Source organism: Alosa alosa, chromosome 16 (assembly GCF_017589495.1).
Source record: "Alosa alosa isolate M-15738 ecotype Scorff River chromosome 16, AALO_Geno_1.1, whole genome shotgun sequence".
In the NCBI taxonomy this organism is placed as follows: Eukaryota; Metazoa; Chordata; class Actinopteri; order Clupeiformes; family Clupeidae; genus Alosa; species Alosa alosa.
Window position 1 is genome coordinate 30,121,478 of NC_063204.1, and position 22,989 is coordinate 30,144,466.

General features: G+C 41.7%; 1 protein-coding gene across 1 annotated transcript in view; it reads left to right on the forward strand.

The window, feature by feature from the left end:
- The window catches only part of LOC125309329 (lethal(3)malignant brain tumor-like protein 4), an 84,925-nt gene that overhangs the window by 8,926 nt on the left and 53,010 nt on the right, over positions 1-22,989 (forward strand). The window contains exons 4-13 of the mRNA XM_048266154.1: positions 1,340-1,391; positions 1,968-2,053; positions 5,293-5,397; positions 6,365-6,500; positions 7,532-7,623; positions 8,324-8,475; positions 13,631-13,707; positions 18,573-18,658; positions 19,509-19,619; positions 22,612-22,726. Coding sequence (XP_048122111.1) covers positions 1,340-1,391; positions 1,968-2,053; positions 5,293-5,397; positions 6,365-6,500; positions 7,532-7,623; positions 8,324-8,475; positions 13,631-13,707; positions 18,573-18,658; positions 19,509-19,619; positions 22,612-22,726 — 1,012 coding nt within the window. The remainder of the gene's footprint in view (positions 1-1,339; positions 1,392-1,967; positions 2,054-5,292; positions 5,398-6,364; positions 6,501-7,531; positions 7,624-8,323; positions 8,476-13,630; positions 13,708-18,572; positions 18,659-19,508; positions 19,620-22,611; positions 22,727-22,989) is intronic.

The following is a 22,989-nucleotide window of genomic DNA, read 5'->3' on the forward strand; positions in this document are numbered from 1 at the left end:
TAATAGTTTCATCAAAATGCCTTACATTCAAACTGATAAGAAAGAGCACAAAAACATATATACATGTAAAGCATTCACACTCAAAAACTGCCCATCATGACCATTCCTTGATATTATTGCATGCAACGAGTAACACGTTTAACAGTGTTTCTATGTGTGGTTGCACCATTAACATGGACAAATATTCAATGTAGAGATAATAAATGAAACGTATTCCATATTAGTTATGGAAATATATAGGTAGTTGATAAGTGCAACTATTTACTATTCTACCATGATTTTGACGATCACCATCACCATGACCATCACTACTCATTCATTCTCTACCATAGATTCTGTGTCCTAAACTGTCCTAAATGTTGCTGACGTCACAATCCCATCCCATAAAAGATATTCCGATTAGCTTTTGGATTGATAATTCAAATCCATTTGAAGGGTGAACAAGCACTTGTTCATAAATGTCTTGATAAGATACTTTTAGCCTTATAAATTACATGGGGTATAATGCCTTAGAAATGACTCATAAAAGACCCGAGCTGTGGCGCAACTGGCTGGGGCACCTGCACCGTACGCCGGCGACCCGGGTTCGATTCCCGTCCCGTGGTCCTTTCCGGATCCCACCCCTGCTCTCTCTCCCTGTCACTCTCCACTGTCACTATCATTAAAGGCATAAAAAGGCCAAAAAATATATACTTAAAAAAAAAAGAAATGACTCATAAAGGTAGCATTTGCTGCATACAAATGGAAAACCATGTGCCTGGCTTTAGCCAGTTTGGCTAACAGGTCAAATTGAGCCATTTTTAGGTTGTTAAAAATGATCAATAATAATCTATCTAAATTGATATAAATAGTTTTATTGTGATCGTTTTTTCACCCAACCTTATAGTATATAATTTCTTTCTTGTTAGGTGGATATTAGTTAATATCTATTACATTCATGAAAACTTGGAACATAGAATATTTAAATCACTTGTGCTGTAGGTAGGGGATTTACCACAGTGGCCAATCTTGAAATCCCTCATAGCATTTGTTTTTGTTTTTGTTTTCTGTTGCTTTGCGGTTCTATGATGCAGAAGCGTGATTGAATTAAGGAGTGACATGCCCTGCGTGTGGACTGTGGACCTGGCAGTGTCCATGTTGTGGACCGGACATAACAGTTTAAGAACAGCTACTCAATAAGACAGCTCGCACATTGTTAAAACTACAAATAAGATATTATCGTAACCGATGTATATACCGCACAGCCTTATAATTTGATGGCGAATTATAGTACTTGACTTCTTGTCATGCAGTTTCAAAGTGTTTGACCTGTTTTTTTACTTTCATTTTTTCCTCTTAGGAACGACCAAAAGAAGATCCTACAAAGATGAAGAATAAGTCCACTTCACAAGGTCGGTGCTTGTTCTCCAAAAAAATAGCCAAATAATTATTTATTTCAAAACACCATGTGTGAATGCTTTACCTGTCTGCAGCCTAGCTCCCCATAGTAGTCTGTATCATTGTGCATAATTACTAATTGTTGAGCATCTGTTGTATTAAAATACTGCAAAAACTGCTTATCTAATACAATCTTACCAAGTTTTATTAATCTTATATTAAGATAAGAAAATCTAGTTAATATTGTTTTCAGGATAAAGAGACTTACCTAGCTCTTTCTCGTAAAATAGATTCCTTTTTAAGACGTCTCATCCTGAAAACAAGCAAATTTGTCTGCCAGTGTGTTAAGTATATTTGTCTTAATACAGTAAGTCTCCTTAAAATAAGTCAGTCCTCCTAAATTAAGTCAAAATGATCTTTCGAGAGAGTGTTAGGTAAGTCTCTTCATACTAAAAACAATCCCAAATAGATTGTTGGTCTATAAGATTAATAACACTTGGTTAGATTTGATTTTTTGCAGTGTATACCTAGTGGTAATGAAGTTAGACGAGGCGGATGTGTGACCGGATGTGCTATTTGTGTCGGTACAGTGAGTGGTAAGAAGAGGCCGTGGTCATGGGAGCAGTACCTGGGGGAGGAGGTCGCTATTGCTGCGCCCCTACGCCTCTTCACTGAGGTAAAGTCAGGACTCGGGGTGCCCCATTCATCACACACCACACAGCAGAAACAGGCAAAGACAAATACCCAAAGACTCCTCCAGTTGTTTGAAGCTATAAGGGTCATGTTGTTTGCATTCATTTGGCAGGTTACAGATTCTTGAAATATTTTAAACTTCTGCGTTGAGGGCATCAGTAAAAACAAAAACATTGTTTGCCATAATTTGTGATAATATTTTTATGTTAATCTACTGTCAACGATTTTCAGGAGAATCTGGTCTAATGCAACAGGTTTTTAACATTATTTGTAATATCTTTGTTGACACGACAGTAGTTGTTTTGCAACACAAACTAGATATGTCTCTAGGTAACCTAGCACTGAACGAAAGGTGTGCTTCCATTTGACCTCTCTCTCAAATCCAGTCGATAACAGAACTCAGTCACAGAAAGAAACTGTTTAAAAGAACTGTTGTTGTAGGACCCAATTTCAAAGTAGAAATGGAAAGATAACTGCCACTGCCAAGTTCTTACTTTTTTATGCCTTTTTGAAATTGTATGCTTAACATTGCAAAAAAAGAAACAATATAAATCAATATGCCTTTTTACAATCGCATTATTGCTGGTGAAGTGCTTGTTGTGCATCACGCAGACAGCAGCATTTATGAAGATGTGCTATATCTGCAGGTTCCTCCTTCACAGGGAGGCAGGGTCGCTGTCACGTTTTAATGGATCTCTGTGGCACAATAATAAAACCTGTGTGTGTGTGTGTGTGTGTGTGAGAGAGAGGGAGATGGAGTGGGAGGGTAAAGTGAGCACCATTTTATATAGTCACAGTGCAGTGTGAATAGCATCAGTCGAAGCGTTTATTAAGTGGTTTTTACCACAATATTTACCTTGACTTTCATTAAAGGTGAATGGAAGTGCTCTTAATAGTAATAATCTGTCTATAAATGACAGAAATGTCTGTCTGTCTGTCTGTCTGTCTGTGTGTTTGTGTGTTTAACCGCATATCTGTCGAACCATTCGTCCAACTGATTTCAAACTTGACAGGTGTCTTGCTATGGGCACAAATTAGTGCAGTGCTAACTTTGACATTGTTTGGATAAGAAATGCAAAAGATATGGGTAACTATATCAGTAAAATAGGCACACATTGGGTTTCTCCACTCTATGTAGCCACTACCCCTCTCATTCAGCACTGTAGGCTACCAGAGAGGATAGCAGCGGGGCTTTGGCAGAACCCAATTAGTGTAGGCTACAAGAGTAAAAAGTTATATGTATGTATGCAACGCTTGCATAAAACGATTCTGTGGATATTGCAACATTATGCCAACAAACACAGGTATGCAATGGCTGTTCAAAACGACGTAAAAAACAATGTGCAATAAACAGACACTTATAAATAGCTCAGGCTACTTTGGACTGTTTTTAGACTTTGAATAAACGAACGACAATTCCAACTGCAAAGTCCCAATTTGAAACAAGTGATAATGGTGCCGAATTTAAGGATGTTTCAGAATGTCCTACATGCAAAGCATAACCAGCTACAGACAACAAGTGGCAGATGGAGCGTGATGTCACTTACAGGCTACCAGAGATGGTTTTTAAGTCACATAATTTCATATGATGATGCATCATTCCACAAAATGGTTTATCTTCTCTATCATCAAGTTATTCAATAGGCTAAATAAACATCACTCCTTTTGACTCAAAACAGCTATTAGGCTTGTGTAATTTTGAACTTTAAAAAAATGTCACATGAAGCCATGCTTAAATTCTTCTCACTGCACATTTATTATATTATACTATAATATTCAGTATTCATTATTGAAAGCTTAGCTGAAGTGATGTTTTTCCCCATCATCCTATTTTTAAAGCAGGCCTACCTGCAAGCATGTCATTGGGCTATGGGTTTTCTACAGGAATAACATGTTTGAACAGGCACTGCACTAGTAATAATAATAATAATAATAATAATAATATAATAATAACTTAGTCTCAAATATTGAGACTAAGGACATGTTCACAAAAGAGATCTGTAAAGTAAGTTATGTAGAGAGTTTCATGCAAAGGCTGTACTCTGCATCCTCTCTCACATGGACTCCCGATACATTTGTACTAGTAACTGGTGGCCATCTCCACTGAGCCCAAGTGTGTAGCTGTGATTGTGAACATAATAGAGCAGAGCAGCCCCAGGGGGGCTATTGATATTACTAGACTGGTCACTATGAACTCTCCTTGGCCCCCATTCTTCCCAGACCTCATGGCCACCAAGGCTTTGCTGCAAATTTGCAGTTGTAATAACAAATTAGGGTATACAGCTTTTACTATGAATCGGTACTGTATATACATAGGCCAGTGTGTTTGAGAGATGGAGAAGGCGTCTTTTAGGAGAGCTTGGTTGGGATTGGGTCCCCTTCGGACACAGCGATGCAGATAGGGCCCTAAATCCGCTACTCTCCGAACATGGCGCACAGATGAATTTCTCTGAGGGGATTTGACGGGACATCTGTTCCATGCAGCAGCGCAAGCGAGCGGCTGTTTCCATGGCAACTAACTTGGTCAGGCTCTGCATAGAAAGAGAGATAGAGAGAGAGAGAGAGAGAAAGAGAGAAGAGAGCTGCGTGTGCACACACATACTTCTGAGAACCGTAGTTCCTGTTTGGTCCTGAAATCACATCACCTTCTCCAGCTCTGAAGAGAAAAACTAAATTGCATTTGATTTACGACACCTTTGTGTGTGTGTTCCCGGCAGCGACGATTGTTTGTCAATCAAGCAAGGTTTTATGGAGGACATTGCAACTTATTTCTGTGTCCCCTTGTTCTGCTTTTTTAATTTAATGGTGTGTCCACAGTTACAGTAGACTGCCTTTTAACACACCGCCACCAACAGCACACCACCTATTCCTTTTCATTGAAATATAAAACTGTGTATAATCTACTACTCACTTGTCCGTCATCAAGGTTTTGAACAGTGAGTAATTTTCATCCGTTTCCCTTTTGTGTTATTCATTCTTTTTCTTAATTTCTTTTTCTTTTTTATGTCTTTCTTTCCCATTTCCTTTCTGACACCTATTTTCATTCTTTGGTTCTTTCTTTCTTTCTTTCTTCCTCCCTCCCTCCCTTTTTCTCCCTCTGTTGCTCTGTCTTCCCTCTCTCCATCTCTCTCTCTCTCTCTCATTGTCTCTCCGCCCCCCTCTCTCCATCTTTCTCTCTCTCTCTGTCTCTTTCTCTCTCTCTCACTCCCTCTCTCTCTCCAGTACCAGTCGTTCCCCCACGGCAGAAATGGCTTTAAGGTGGGGATGCGCCTGGAGGGCATTGACCCGCTGCACCCCTCCATGTTTTGCGTGCTGTCCGTGGCCGAGGTGAGGACTCCTCCTCAGTTTGTCTCCTAGGGTTATCCGCAGGGAAACAGAGGTGTCCCATTACGGGGCAGCCGTGGCCTAACTGGTTAGTGCTTCAGGAGGGTTGCCAGTTCGAACCCTGACCAGTAGGAACGGCTGAAGTGCCCCTTGAGCAAGGCACCTAACCCCTCACTGCTCCCCGAGCGCCGCTGTAGCAGGCAGCTCACTGCGTCGGGATTAGTGTGTGCTTCACCTCATTGTGTGTTCACTGTGTGTAGCCCATAAAAGAAACCTTTGGATTCATTTGAAAGCCAACCTGTTTAGTTTATACGCCCCTCTTTTTTCAGGCACGGACAAGGATAATGTTAAATCACAGTTGATTATGTTGTTACCAAGCCTAAATTCTTTGAGTACAAGCTGTCACTCATTGAATACTTGCTAGCTTACTTGTTCTCCAGATGATTTTATTTAACCAAGACAACACACTTATTTACAGTTTGTTAATTAATTTGTTTATCTCACTACACACTTGGTGACCTCTGCAGATTTTTCAATCAATCCTTGCCATGGTTGATCTAGTCGCCTTTCAGAGTTTGCAGAGTATTTTCATGATTCATAAGACTGTGATTCATTTTTTTTTTTTTACAAGATCCTCTTCATTTTCAGTGTTCCCATTGGTAATATCAATATCAATCAAAAGATGTTTTGGCACAGGGATGTAATGTGGTTTAGTTCACTCTTTAGAGTCTTATGAAATGATGCCCACCTAAAATTAATGTACATTTTATATTGAAGTTAATAGTATAACATCAAAGTTATGTATGTAAGCTTAATTGTCATTTTGTGAATATAGCTATATATATATATACAGTAAGGTCCACAGTGCTGAATATGCTTCCTTCATTTTATGCCTATAAGGGCCAATTGACCAGAACAGACCTTTTTTTCTTGATAACTTGGTAATAGTAGTCTGTGTTTGTGCTTCAAGGTGATTGGTTATCGGTTACGCCTGCACATAGATGGGTACTCAGAGTGCTATGACTTCTGGGTAAATGCAGATTCTCCTGACATCAGACCGGCTGGTTGGTGTGAGGAAACTGATCACAAACTCCATCCCCCTAAAGGTGAGTGACACACAGCACTGACCATGATCATGGGTCATTCACCAAGACAGACGTCATTAATGATCCCCTATAGGCTATCTTATAGATAGACCACCTGTTCGCGAAGACTGCTACACGCAGGAACACAAAGCTATATGATCTTAATTGATATGACCATACAAATAGACTGTCTGGACATACACGACTTATAACGCACGTCACACTCCTCTCCTTCAATATATAGCCTAGATTAAGACGGAACTGACACACCGGTGTGATGGGAATGTTGAAAACTGAATGTTCTAAAGAATATCTGGGTTCATTGAATTCAACATAGAATTTTAGAACCTTACATTGTTGCGGAACAGAATGTTAGAATGTTCAAAACTCCCCTGCTGAAGGGTTAAAAAAGATTTGAATGGCTTTTTTTTTTTTTTTTACTAAGGAGCTTTGGGTAAAAGGAGCCTATAGCAAAAGTAACAAAGTAGTAACTGAGTTTGGGGCTAGAAGGTTCAAATAGAAGAAAATTTATTGAGGAAATAAAAAAGGGCCTAATTGAAGCAAATAAATTAGGCTACTTGTTTTAGGGAATACAAAACCTTTAAAATGTACTTTGAAGAATATGAATAAAAAATCTTCAATTGAAGTTTTCCATGTTGGGTTATAAAAACTTCCATAACTTTCTATGCATTTTTCAAGGGGTTACGCTCTGCAACCTTCTGCAAGACACCAGAAGTAAACATTGCAGTCATATTTTCTGTAATTGCTGAGCACATTATTCTGCATATGAATGTGTGCTTGTTCCCCCCAGCCCCCCAGCACACCAATTTCATCTGTGATGAGTTTTCAAATAGTCTGTAACCCAAATAGACTGGTCTGAATGAGCGCCTAAATTCCATTTGTTCTCATTATGCAATGTCTCTGTTTCTCTCCTCCCTATGCCTCCCTCTCCTCCTCCTTTCTTTCTTTCTTTCTTTCTTTCTTTCTTTCTTTCTTTCTTTCTTGTCCTCCCGCCTTTCCATTCCCTTCTTTTTTTCTGCGTCCTGTCTCAGGTTATAAAGCGAATGAGTTTAACTGGGAGAAGTACCTAGAGGCCTGCAATGCTCAGGCTGCACCAAAGAATCTGTTCAAAGCCCCAAACAGTGTAAGTGGCTCCAGTGTGTTTTGAAAATAAATAAATAAACAGATAAACTATGCAGCATACAGCTGACCTTCTCTCTCTCCACATCGCGCAAAGTCTCCAATGGGACGCAAAAGGTCTTTCCATGCCACAGTGTGGAAATGCCGCAGGGCTAACCTTTACAATGTGTATTCAAAGTGCCCAGACAAGCTGTGCAGAGGGAGAGTGTGTGTGTACCATGTTATCTAGTCTAGAAGCTTCCAAGAAAGTATGCTGTGGGACTGGGGGGGAAATGCAGAACAATCTTATCAGAGTAGACTGAGGATTGGGGAGCTAAATTCCTCCCTAATGGCTGAATTTAATTTTAGAAGTTATTTTTGTGGACACTGCATATAAAAAAAAAAAAATATAAAAAATATATGTGTGTGTGTCACTGTCTAGTCTAGTCTGAATAGTTTGTCACTGCAGTCTGTTTGCTTATTTTTTATGTCACTTTTCAATGGGTTAACTTTGCGATAGACCATGGGTAGACAAGTCATAAACATAAAGGGCAGGTTTCCTATACATGGATGAAGACTAGTCCTTAACTAAAAGAAAATCTCCATTGAAAAAATCTTTTAGTCTGGGACTACACAATATGGGAACTTCTCCTTTGAAATGGTGCAGTTGCTGTGTAGGAAGAGCTGCATTGACAGGTTTAGTGACTAGTGCTTCTCTCGATCAGACCTCGACCAACTCGAAATTTCAAGTCGGCATGAAGTTGGAGGCGGTGGACAGGAAGAATCCGTGTCTGGTGTGCGTGGCAACAGTGGCCGACGTCGCCGACAATCGATTTCTGGTTCACTTCGACAACTGGGATGACACATACGACTATTGGTAAGGCACAGATAAGACCGTGGCATTTGTTTAAAAGCAGCTATGAAATGCTAGTGACCGTAGCAAATGCAATGGGAGTAGAGGACACTTCCTTTATTGGATTTTTGGCACAGTTTGTGATGTTTATGGTGGCCTTATTAATTTGTTAACTGAGAATAAAAGGTCGTTGACAGCAGACTTCCTAGATGTTATCAAACAGGGATGCCCCTTTATTAATGTATTTTACACTGCACAGGTATGTTGTTAGAATGTGCTAAGCAGTACGACATCAGGCTTTCACACCTCATAATCCTCCAATAATTAACTCTACTTCAAGCCAACAGAAAATATTCCTCCTTTCACTTTGTGCACATTCTGTGTGTCTGTATCATAGTATAAGGTTGTGTGTGTGTAGTTTTTCATTCTGTAAAGGATAGCAGTGTTTCCCACAGGAAGTTTGTTAGTTAAGGTGCTGGCTGTCTGACTGGGGGTAACTATAGTAGGTTAACTAGTAACTATACTACTATAGTACAGTTTATACGACTGATATATAAAAAAATACAATACTGTATTTCTCATTTTTTCATGACCGCACACAATGGCAGCTCAGTGTTAGGGGTGTCACTGCATGCAGTTTGTGATCTGAAGCAGAAATGTTGCATGGTCTTCCCTGCGACTTTATCAAAAAATGTGCCTCTTTGGAATTTGCCTGCGAAGCCCAATCTGCAATGTTTACATTGGAGATTGTCTCAACTGGTTTGGAAAACACAACATCTGTTTGTGTTGAGATTGTGTGTTGAAAATGTCAGGCCTGCAAATCTCTAGTTGCAAACTCAAGTCATGTGACATGGACTGCTACTGCTGCTGTAGCTGTTTCATTTCTCCTGAGTTGAAGATTTTAGTTTGAACATTTTACATGTGTCAGTCAAATGCATTTGGGACAGAATACTGCTGCGTCTTCAGGGCTGTTCACATCAGGAATGATCACTATAATGATAACTATAACGATAAGAGCGTCTACACTGACCAACGTTAAGAAAAGTCTCTCCTTGTGTTGATGAATGTGATGGCTAAAATGTAATGGGTTCTGATTGGCTGTCAGCTTTTTATCATTCTCAAAATCTCTCTGAAAGTGATCCCCAACCATATCGTACCATATAGTTTATGTGTGGACTTCGTCATTCATATTAAAGGGGAACTATGCAGGTTTTTTAGCTTAATTTACCTTAACTTAACAGCTTCGGAGTCATTGGAATGGTTATATGACTTTTTTCGGGTTGAATGGTGGGCATTGAATTTCGGGTTGAATGGTGAGCTTCCCCCTAGCACCTGTGAGCGGAAAAACCACCCTTGGAATTTTGGGCTGGCGGGCAGACGGCCTCAGTGTCAGGAAGTATAACGAGTGTAACGAATTGCTTTACTGCATTTACATACATACACGCCAGGCACCGGCTAGAACAATGAACCGATGGAGGTTCTCAATCATTCGTCCTGACAGTCAGCGAAAAGAAGCAGAAAGCGTGTAAACCGTTGTCCGAGGAACAGGGAAGAAGAAAACGACAGACTGACCGATTGAGGAGTGTCGTAAATCTTATACTCTGAGGCTGTAGGGGGAGCTCTGCAGAAAAACCTGCGAGCAAAAAGCGAGAAAACAGCAAAGAAATTGCCAAAACTGCATAGTTTCTCTTTAATGAGATCAATATTATTTTTATAGTTATCGTTATAGTTATAGTTATAGTTATATGTTCTTGGTGTGAACGGCCCTTTAATTAAATTGTAAGGTTGTTTTTTTTTCGTAAGCATGTATAAAGCATGTATATAAAGCAAATGTATAAAGGTCTGCGGTCTCAGAGCAGAGCCCTTTTTAGTCGCGGTTGTGAAGTTCTCTTCTCAGTCTCTACTCCTCTCCCCCTTCTCTGCACTGCCGCGCTGCTGCTGTCCCTGAGGTTTCTAGAGCTGTGTGTGGCTGACATGCTGTTAGTCGCTTTGGTTAAAAACGCGTAAGCCAAACGTAATGTAATGATACATTTGTCTTCCACTCTGTTATTGAGAATTAATTTTTTCTTATTGAAGGTAATCTCAGTTTTTGCATTTAATTCTCGGCCACTCATCTCCTAGTCATATTTTCACGTAATTTTGATTTTCTAAACCATTAATACTAGTAGTCCTTGCAGCAAGGTTCATTGGACAAATCTAATGCACCTTAAATCCTCTTAAATACCTACTTATTTGCTTGTGCCCATTACCTTTCCTCTCATCCCCTTATTTGCTTTCAATTAAAGGCTCTGCATCTTATCAAATATAGTCCTGTTGTGTGTCCACTGATGAAGTAATAAGTGATATCATCCATGACTGCCCCAGGTCATGCCCACTGCTCTGACCCAGCACACAATAGAAAGAGCCGAGCTGAATGTGTCCCCACCCATTCGCAGCTGATTAACGTTTTGTGTGACCTGGTTCATCCTTGTGTTCTAAATAATGAAATAATGCTCTGAATGGTGTTGCGTAACAGGTCATATTTACACAGAGTATTCTTGGATTGAGTCGCACGCTGCATAGATTGGGCTGTGAGCGGCTGCTTTGTAACAGATGTTGATTGATTGAGGGCTATTTATCTGTGCATTTACTCACTAGAGGAGAAGAGAGGGAGGATGGGAGGGAGGGAGGGAGGATAGGAGGGAGGAAGGAAGGGAGTGGGTGAAAAGAAGGAGTGATTCATTTCATTGTTTTTACGTAACGGCGCACACATGCCTGGGCTTTGCCAATGGAAAGCTCCGGAGAATTGAGGTGGTATAATTAGATACAATCCAGCATAAAGCGCCAGGCCTCTGATGAGGTATTAAATAGGCTCTCCTCAAGGATTAGGTTGTTTTTTCGTTAATTGTGAGGAATGACTGCTGCGTTTGGACTCTTCATCTCTCCCTCTCCCTCTCCCTCTCCCTCTCTCTCTCTTTTGCCCTCTCTCATCTTTTCCACCTTGAACTATCCTTTTTAAGAATCATTTCTTCCTTTCCTTTCCATATCCCCCACTGTAATTGGCCACTAATTTTCTCTTCCTTCTCCATTTCTTTCCTGTCATGTCTTTATTGTTCTTTTTTTCTCCTCTATAAGATCATCTCCTTTCTTTTGATCTCTTCATCTTTGCCCATCATCATCATCATCATCATCATTTGTCTTCTTGCTCTTTCTTGCATCTTTGAATTTCTCTTTCTCTGGATTTCTACTCCCAATCCCTTTCTCCTCCGCCTCTCTCGCTCTGTCTCTCTCTATCTCTCTCTCTCTCTCTCTCTCTCTTTCTCTTTCTCTCTCATTTCCCCCTCACCAATCACACAGCTCCCTCTCTGGGTTTCAACACACACATGCAGAAAGCAACTCCCCATGTCCAGGTTCAGCTCTCCCCTCCTAATCCTGTGTCCAGGTCCATACGTTTCTAAGAGTTAACCAATCACATCCTGTTTGCACCCACATATTTCTACCGCGCACACACATAGTTGCTCTTGTGTGTGTGTGTGTGTGTGTGTGTGTGTGTTGTATGTGTTTGTCTGTTCTGTGTGTGTATCTCATGTCATTGTCATATCCACAAAGCCTAATCATCACAGGCCATTCCTAGCTGAAGTGTGTCTGTGTGAAAGAGAGAGAGAGATACAGACAGAGAAAAAGAGAGAGTGAGATGCCCATATGTGTGTTTGAAATTAATTGTGCATAGCGTGGGCACACATGCAAGTTTGAGCACACACACACACACACACACACACACACACACACACACACCTCTTCTCCATCCTTCTGTCCTTCAAGCACATATACTTCAGATGAAAATGGCCTGTGATGATGACACTTTGCACTGTGTGTGTGTGTGTGTGTGTGCATGAGTGTGGCTTCCTTTTGTTTGATGTCTGCACATGTGTTTTAGCAACCAGTTGAAATCTCCCCTCACGTGTTGGGTTGCCACTCATGTGCTGTTCTGACGGTGTGGAAGTGGCTCCTCTCTCCTCCACTCTGGCAGCTGCTGTTTCTCATTGGACTCCATCGGGGGAATGTTCCCCTCTTAACAGCCCAGAACAACACCTGTGTGGAGTGGAGGCTTTTCCAAACAGTGCTCCGGCCTGCCTCTGTTTGAGTGATGAGACTGGGGCAGCACTGTTTCACATTTGTCTCTCAAGCAAGCCAACTAACCATAACTCACAAGTCAATCAATTCTCCCAACATCTGTTTGTATCGGCATAGATACATATTTATTGGCACGGTTCAGAGTGATTTATTTGCTTGTGATGGCTGACTTATCGGCTGTGGAGTCTTATGTATATTTTCAGAGGCTGGTAACCAGGCTTCAGAAAGAAAAATAGTCTTGCCACATACAGTAATTTTCTTTCAACCATTCACTAAACCAGCTGATTCCAAGGAGCACAGCTCTTCAGTCAGGTAGCCTGAAGAGTGAGGGATTGTGTATGTGTGTGAGTTTATGCCCCTACAGTATGTGTGTTTGAAATTAATTGTGCAGAGCGTGGGCACACATGCAAGTTTGAGCACACCCACCCACACACACACACACACCTCTTCTCCATTCTTCTGTCCTTCAAGCACACCGACTTCAGATGGAAATGGCCAGTGATGGTTAAACCCCCTCCCCCCCTACTTTCTTCGACAATCAAGAGAAAGCCGGAGGTGCTTAGCGGCTGTGAAGTCTTATGTATATTTTCAGAGGCTGGTAGCCTGGCTTCAGAAAGAAAAATACTCTTACCACAAAAGTCATTTTCTTTCAACCATTCACTAAACCAGCTGATTCCAAGGAGCACAGCTCTTCAGTCAGGTAGCCTGTTGCCATAAAGTTTGGATTCTCTTCTTCAGACTTAAGACCAATGGAAGTGCAGTCATCTGTGGACTGTAATGTCAAGCCTCTGCTTCTTAACCTCTTTAATCTTTGCCAATGGCCCAGGCTAATATGTAATATTATTGTGTGTGTGTGTGTGTGTGTGTGTGTGTGTGTGTACTGTATAGTGTGTACTATAGCTCTAAGAACTGAGTATTATGCTTATTGAGTGATATTGTGAAGACCTGCGGTATGTCACTGGTCCATAAGCTTGTGTATGTATTTTACTGCATTTGTGTCATTGCACCATTTGTTTCTATGTGGTCATAAATAAATGGCTTGTGTGTGTGTGTGTGTGTGTGTTAGGTGTGATGCCAGCAGCCCCTATATTCACCCAGTGGGATGGTGTCAGGACCATGGACGCCCTCTCACAGCACCTCAGGGTAAGTTTAGACACACACATGCACGCACACACACACACAGATTCACACACACACAGATTCACACACGCACACATACACACACACACACACACACAGATTCGCACACAGAGATTTACACACACACACTCACTTACTCACTCAGTCAGTCATACACACACATAGATTCTCTCTCTCTCACACTAACACACACACACACACACAGATTCAGATGCACACATGCACACACACACACACACACACACACACACACACACACACAGATTCACACATGCACTCATACACACACACACACACACAGATTCACACATGCACTCATACACACACACACACACACACACACACACACACACACACACACACACACACAGATTCGCACACAGAGATTCACACACACACACACACACACACACACACACACACACACACACAGACTGCTTGTGTCACATTTAAATCTATTTAAAGTCACTGAGTCACTTTATTGTTTTTGAAAACCCAAACAACCCAAGATAATGACATATTCCAGTATCATAATAACTGAGTGTTGAAATAGAAAAATAATGTTTGAAAAGTAAGCAGTAATATCAGCTTATCATAATGTTTAGGAACGTTATTGTACATTGCTGCTTATAACACTTTGAATGGATATTAAATCAGTTCTGAAAGGGATTCAAATGCTCCCCTAAATTACCTGTAATCACCTGATTTTTGATCAGGAGTTAGTTACAGTCATCTGATGTTTTTGTAAGAGATGCTTTAGTATTTGACACTATGGAGCAGTAATTGTCTCCCCAGTGTGCTTTTTGAATAATTGCACAAGAGTCTTGTGACGCTGCATGCGCTGTGCACTGTGTGGATATCCTGTATAGCTGTAATCAAAGCTGTGGAGTTATGATAAATAATTGCATCAAGGTTTGGACAGATCCATCTATTTTCTGTCATTTTCTCTTTTTCCACTGTGAAGGTAACAAGCACCTTTCTCCTTGATGCCCTTGTGTGTGATCATTAAAGGCATTAACCATAGTGGAGCGTCAAAAGACTATCATTTGTGGTGTCTGGAATCCATGAGACCGTTATTATAGTGAATTTCAGTGCTGTCCTTGAAAAACATAGGCCTGTTTCTCCCTATCTTATCCATTGTGTGCTGTGTGAATAATCAGAGCCGTATAGAGAGCGAGTGTGGCCAACTAGGGAATCGAATGGGTGCCATGTTGGAGACCAATATTTCTGTAAGGGCCTTTTACATATTGACAAACATTGATGATAACATTGCCTGTTACAATGGTGAAAATAAGCAATTTATTTCAACATAGCATATTCTGTTATATCGGTGATCTAACATTGGGATCCAACATAGGGGAGTTGGCCAAACTCTCTCTCTCTATATACGGCTTTGTAATGAAGCCCTTAAACAGGGACTGAAAATGTATAGGTTGCCAACGAATACTGGCATCAGCACAAATACTGGTGTAAGCGTAGTATTAACATCATGTGTTTTTTCACACAGATTGCACACATTTTTTTAACACATATTATTGTATTCCCATTTATTCAACACACCCAATTGGTGTACATTTGGATCAAATGCTTCTCCTAGTATAGTGCGGATCCTTTCATCAACACGTGTGCCACTAAACTTTTGAACTCAAGACCATGTTAACAGTTGAAGTACACAAATTCAAAAGGTTTTACCATGGTGTTAATTTCTTTCCAGTAGAGAGCCTCGTAAGCTAAGCCAAGCATTCACTGGCCTAATGCATCCGTTTTCATCGCTGATGTATCTGCAGATGCAGCTGATTAGGACAAGTGATTATCCCTCCTAATTCAATATAGCCTTGCATCGGCCCCGAAGGGCCTGGATGCAGATACGCACAGATTCACAGTCCCGTGGATCAATCTGGCAATTTGACCCCCCCACACCCCCCACCCCAGGTCTCTACGATCCGTCTGACATCAGTGGATATCGACCTGTCAGTTTACCGTCATGTCACGCTAGGTGAGTCATGCTTTTGAAGCCGTTTGTACAGGTGCAGTTGAACCAGGATCAGTTTGAGAAAAAAAAATGTGTTTCAAACATGGAGTGAAGCGTGGAAGCATTTGTGTGTTGTTGTTTTGTTTTTAAACTGTTAAATCAGTTGACGGATTTGACATTTCTCTCACATTTCTGGCATTGATTGCCTCTTCCGATTCCGCTACCGCCGCCATTGCAGGAGAAGAATGAAAAGCTCCGCGCCAGCCGGATCAATGTTGTCTGTCCACCCCAGTGAGGAGGGCAAAAGGCTCCAAATGCACCGAGCAGCTGCCGCTGATGCCACCATTACATAGACCACTATAATTACGCAGCACGGCATTGATCTTAAATGGTTTCAACGATTGTCACTCTCCTGTTAGGGCCTCCGAACCCCACCGTGGCTATCACCAACACTAGCGTGCAGGCTCCTCACAGCGGCCCTTATTTATGCAGACCGGAGTTACTAACAATAGCATCGTGAGGCCGCCAATAACTCACTGCAGCTCAAAAAGCAGCTGTAGTGTTATACAGGATGATTGCAGAGTTCAAATTGAAATGGTGAATCCCACGAGAACGATGCATAGTGATAATGTGAGTAATTTTATAATAGTGTGCAGATGCCCAATAAAGGCTGGTTAAGTGCTTTAAAGTGGAGTGGAATGGGAATGGTGCGGGTTGAGTTAAAGTGGTTTGCTGGGAGTGGATTTAGGAGCTGTAGGTGCCGCGTTCATCGCTGGCTGAACAGTGCGGGGATCCAGGTCAGCGTATTTGGTGCGGAGACCTGGGCAGAACCAAACCGCCCCTCTGGGCACTCTATCTCTTCCCACCCTCCCAAATCACTCCGTTGCTGAGTGTCTCTTTCTCCTGCCCTCACACTCTCGCCCTCCCTCACTCTGTCTCTTTCTCTCGTTCTGTTCTGCTGAGTCCAATTGCCTGCCCCAGAACCCCCCTCTCCCTCTTCTCTCTCCGCTGCTAAACCGCTGTGGTCATCAAGTTTTTTTCCCTCTCTCGGTTCTGCTGTTAAATCCAGACGGACATTAGGTCCATTAAGATTCCCTCCCAGAGCAGAATCATTGTACATTAGATTGCTCTCTGCATGGAGCATGAGCACTGTGAGGAGGGAACGAGGCCTCAGTGTTATCACAGCATTATCTGTTAGGTATAACATTATTGTAACGCAGGTCCATATCTCGCCTGGCTAAGAGAGCGTGTAATTGACCACTGGAAAGTTTGCAGCTCTGACAGATTTTCTTTCTCTCTGTCTCTCTCTCTCACTCACTCACTCACTCACTCACTCGCTCACTCTCTCTCTACTTCTCTTTTTCTGTTGTTCCCTCTCCTCTTTCTCTCTGCCACTCTCTCTCCATCTCTTCCTGTCTTTCTGTCTCTCTCTTGTGCGCTCTCTCTCTCTCTCTGCCTATCTCCCTCTCCTCCCATCTCTAATGCGCTCTGCTTGAGAGCGTGTAGGCTGTGTGGCTTAGCAGCATGGCCAGAGGGAAGTGTGCTATAGACTGATAGCAAACTTGCCTCGCCTGTGAGGTGGCGTTTTGAGGAATGACTTGACGAAGCACAGCAGAACCAAACACAAACTGGACGCTATCTTTTCTTCTTAAGTAACCTGAGTTGTGCTCCATATGCATTGCAAATAACGGCAGGTCCATGTTGGCTGTTCATTTGCATTTTGTGGCTCCCTCCGGTAGTGGTCATCAGAATATTATCCTGGCTATATATTCCCCAGGCTAGTCTTGTTGCTTAGAGTCAGAGGGTATGTTGGAATCAGAATCAGAATTGACTTTCTCTGCATGGGCTTGGGTCTTTTATCCTTTCCACAGAACAGAACAAGTGTTTGAACTTGCTGGAGAAAGTATTTTGCTGAATAGAAACATCTGTGTTGGCACCACTCATTATATTGTTATAGATGCCATTCGTGGTTCAGTTTTGGTCTTGTGAAAGTTTGTCAGTATTTGAGATCAACAGCCAATCAAATTGCACCCCTCTCTCCCATGCCTCTGAAGCAGCTTGTTGATTGGCTGAGATTGTTTATCAAGCCACTGTTCGATTCTCATTTAGAAAGCTGGGACTGTACACAGTTTTTTTTTTTTTTTTTTAACACAAACACTGAATGGACAACTAGAAGACGGTAAGGACCAAATGCTGATTTTAACAAAAAATAGAACCATTATCTACAACTTTAAGCTCTCCAGATACTGAGGCTTATTCCTCGCATGGTTGTCGGAGTTAAAAAAAAAAAAAAGCAAGAAACAACGTCAAGAAACAAAGAGCTAGGTGTTACATCTCTGTGATCCAGTGCATTTGGTGTAGAGTTTGAGCACAGCTGTTGAAATATACACAGGACAAAGCTAGATACTGTAAGGCCATTATCTGAACATCTCCAGTTTTCACTTGGTAAACACCAAGCTCCCAAAAGCCCTCTCTGTTCTAACTCATTTGGTTTGGGGGGACGAGTATTTCAGACAATCCCAACAATCAAAATTCAGACACTCTCTCTCTCTCTCTCTCTCTCTCGTTCACTCTAATCTGAAATTGTTCTGTTACAAAATGAGAACTGGGTATCCCGTGGTGGAACTAATGCCTATTTAGTGGACCATGCGGTTTCGGCAGCCCCAGAAGCACACTTGTGGCAAATCCCACAAATCCATTAAGTGGTCTTTGAAACAAGTCCTGGTGGCTCGGAGACTCAAAGAGTGTTTGTTAGCCGAGTCTGTTAACTGAACATCTGTATGCATTTACAGTACGCTGGTCTTCCTGTACGAGGGACAGTATCAAAGCTTGTAGTTTTAAAAGCATGCGTACAGTTCCTGCTTCAATCTGACTATGTGTTTGGCTTGTGTTCAAGGACACCCCAATCCAGAGCATTTCCTTTGGGAGGAGTACTTAGAAGACAATGGTGCCTCTGCTGTTCAAAGCCAGGCCTTTTGTATGGTAAGTGCTGGGAGAGAAAAAGTGTGTGAGCCACGGCCACAATACAATACAATCTGCGCACGCATTTATCATCGTGTGTGTGTGTGTGTGAGTGTGTGTGTGAGTGTGTGAGTGTGTGTGTGTGTGTGTGTGTGTGTGTGTGAGCCTGCGTGTGTCCACATGTGTGAGTGGGTGAGGGTAAGCTACTTCTTGTGTTTGTGTTCTGTCTTTTGTGTTTAGTGTGAGCTGTGGTTATTGATGTGCTGTTTTTTTGTTGTTGTTGTTGTTGTGTGTGTGTGTGTGTGTGTGTGTGTGTGTGTGTGTGTGTGTGTTGTATGTGGCATTGTGTGTTTGCAGTGAGCTTTTCCTACACTGCAGTCTTATTTGAGGATGAAGTGTACAATAATATTTAAAAGTTGTAAAAAAAGGATAAAACTAAACACCATTCTTTGACAGAAAATGAAACCTCAAAGGTTACATGAAACTGCATTAAATCTGAATGGCAGTTAAATTAAAAACATGACTAGCTGCCCCTCTGCAGGGTGTTACTGAAGTCAATTGTGAAAAACAAATATTGTTTTCTGGGTTTTCAGGAGGTTTCTTGGCCATTTTACTTTTACAAATGGAAGAAATGCTTGGTGTGGTGTCATGTCTTGCTTGGTGGCTAGTTGGTTGTTTATTTCTGTGCTTGCATGACTGCTTTACTATGTTGTATGTAGGAGTACATTTCAAAAGCTGGTCATGTGACTAATGTCACTCTGTACCATTAGACCCAATACACTTCACAGAATCACTTTAGCCTTTAACTGTGTGTGTGTGTGTGTGTGTGTGTGTGTTGTGTGTTTGTGTTTGTTTGTGTTTTCTTCCTCAGAGTCCTCCTCACAACTTTCAGGTGAACATGAAACTTGAGGCGGTGGACAGGAGGAACGCCATGCTGATCCGAGTGGCCACCATCGTCGACACGGAGGACTATCGGGTCAAGGTGAGGAGACGACCCCTGACCTCCATGTTTGGTCAGACACATGGTTCAACACGACACTGTTGAAGGTTGTGGGGGTTTGGACAACGCTCTGCTCTTGGAGGCTGTAGCATATGTTGATCTGTCCTTTGTGAAGATGCTACAGTAGATTGAGTTGTGCAGGTGTTTGCGGAAATGGGACTGAGTCTCGGTGTGTGGGTCTGCCTCCAAAGTGTGCATGTGCAGTGCTGTAATCCACTTTGCTTTCTTTTACTGTAGCTTACTACAACACTGCATTGTTCTAGACAACATCCCACACTACTGAACAGTACATGGTAGTGTATTTGAATCAACTAAAACTGTGAGTTTTGCCTGCGCAAACTTACAAGGTTAGTAGTACAAAGCATCTGCCATCTACCTGCCAAATATCTCCGTCACGGTGGCAAAACAAAAAACGTTCAGATATGAGAAAAATAAATGAGAAGCCATTTGTGATTCCTAAGTGTGCAAATCCACAAACAAACAACCACATTTAAAGCAAAGATCATATCTCTTAGTGTAACTTGGACTATTTAAGTGATAATCAGTTCTCAAATCTTTTGCAGGCGCTGATATTTCTGTATAGCTTGCCCTCTCTAAAATATTTCATTTTAGGCTTGTACTGTATCAGCAAGCAGAAGCACATACAGTAGAGGCCGTGGTAAGATTGGTGCATGTACGCCCATCTATGCTGACTCTAACTGGGCATCAGATTGCAATAACCCTGGCATTATAGCTATATGACTGACTATAACTGTTCATGTTGGATCATGGGAATCTATGTTTGAACAGTCTCTGCTAACTCACTGTTATTAATACCTGATTGTTTGATCAGTCATCAGCCAGGACAAAACTTCAAATGTTCAAACATGGGGCAAGACTGCATATTGATTTGCATTGATCTTTCTCTTTACAAGGAGCCATCTTTCTTAATCAGACCCACTTCACTGGACATTTTTTCTGTATTTATTTAACTACTGTACATGAGGGCAGTCATTAAACGCAAAGGTAAATTTGCTCAGCCATATATTAATGCCACATTAAAGACTGCTTTCCTAATTGCCCTTCAGGTTGAAGAAGTAATGACTTCCCTGAATGAATAGGAGTCACTATTTCTAAGAGATGTTTGTCAGCACATTGGCCACTAATTATGTTTAAATGGCCAAGATGAATGGCAAGATCAGCAGCAATAGTCAGCAACATGCAGTGCAGTCTGGCATTGCACCATGCATTGATTTTTTTCTTTCTTTTTTTTCTTTTTTTTTAAAGAGGGTAGAAATACTCGACTCGGGTATTGTGTGTGATATTGATGTGGACTCATCGAGGTTGTGATGAATTTGTGAAAATCTCCCATAGTGCCCACTTGGCAAAACTTGTCAAAAAATGATCTGTATGGATCATGCAGGATATGAAAAATATGTGTACAATACGTGTGAGAGAGAGCTTTATGTAGTTTATGCTGGATAGGAAAGATGAAAAGTGTGAGTGTGTAAAGAAAACAATTAGATTTGAGCAGATGATAGATTGGAAGTGTGTGTGTGTGTGTGTGTGTGTGTAAGCAGCAGCATCATCATCATCATCTGATTACACTGAGCAGTCCTCTCCTGATACCTCAGGCTCAGTGCAATAAATAATTTACATCGAGCCTGGTGTAGCCCCTGAAAGGCTCCTGCATGCAGACAGGCACGTCCCGACTCATTGGAGCTGTTTTCATGTCTCGGTGCTGTGTGCTGTGCAGATGCATTGATTCACACTTCATTCATCTGAGAAGTAGTCATCTCTTTTGAACAATGCTTATTGAATTACACACAAAACTGACTAGGGCTACATCATTACAGCATTTAGATTACGTATGTCATTAGTCTATATGAATACTCCGTGGGAGTTTATGACCTATTGTCTCTTTTAAGCCTGTGCTAATGTCTTTTAAGCAGCACTGCACTATAAGAGAGAGTATGTGCCCTGTGCATTGCCCCTTGCTGTCTTGTGCTAATGATTCATTTGGAGTCATGTCAAAAGTGGTGACAACAATCTATTGGATTCTGATTGAATGGTGATGTTGATGAGTTCATTTTAATTATACTAAGGTGCCTGAATCATCTCCTTGTTCTTGCAGTGAGTTAAACTGTACGCGTTGGGATAAGTGAGGCTTGAAATGAAGTGAATCCCCCACCATAGACGCTGATCTGATTTTTTCCAAATAGGTTAGCACCAGTCTGTCCACATACTGTACTCCCTGATCCAGCTTGTCAGTTCTTTTCAACCTCTTGTACTTACAACCATTTGGTCTCACCTGGATTTCAGTTGGCCGTGCTCTTTCAGCTTAGCCTACATGTAACTCTTCTCAGTTGAGAGCGTCCAGTCCACAGCTCAAGCCAGAACTGGGCTGTTCTGTGATCTGGCACTGCCAGGCCGGGAGTCAAGTGCTGAAACCACAAAGCTGCCAGGCTGTGACCACTTGAGACATTGTTAATGCCTCCTTTAGAAGATTTCAAGATGCACTCCAGCCATTGAGAAACAGTTTTGTCCACTATTAAGAGTTTTGATCACTCGTTTGGATCAGATGTAAAAACTGTTAAATTAACACACAACAGGTCTTATTTTTACAAAGTGGCACTACCTTTAAGAACCAGTCTACTTTGAATATGTGTGTAATTTTGAACACCATTTGTGATCACAGGTATCACAGCTACTGTACGCTTAACCTCAGAAGCCACCGTAAGTGGGAAGCCTCTCAGTAGTAACCTCTGTATTGATTTGTCTCAAATTCCTTATGGAGGTGTTTAGGTAAGTAGAGTAGACCTCTTACATTTTCTTAATGTATCACATAACTGAATTGGCTTTTTTTTGTAAATACAGGTACACAGCAGTTGTCTGCCATTGTTAGGAGATCAAAACAGAACTCCTTGATGTTTAGCATATTGTGTAATTGATTTAAGGAAAGCAATTCTAAGGAAGAACCGTTTGTGTGTCACAGATCCACTTCGATGGCTGGCATGAGAAGTTTGATTTCTGGGTGGACTCCGACCTGCCCGACCTTCATCCTGTCGGATGGTGCGCCCGCACAGGTCACCCTCTGGAGTCCCCCCTGAGTGAGTATCCTTCTCTCCACCTCCTCTCTTTTACTTCTCTTTCTCTCTCTCTCTCTCTCTCTCTCTCTTCTTTCTCTCTCTCTCTCTCTCTCTCTCTCTCTCTCTCTCTCTCTCTCTCTCTCTCTCTCTGTCACTCGCTCTTCTCTCAAGGACCTCGGCAGTCGGCACTCATTTGATCTTCGCTATCGATTGGCTTCCTCCCAGCCACCTCGAGTGGTAAATCTTCCTGACATTTATGGAGCTGCTCCAACCTGTGCCTAATG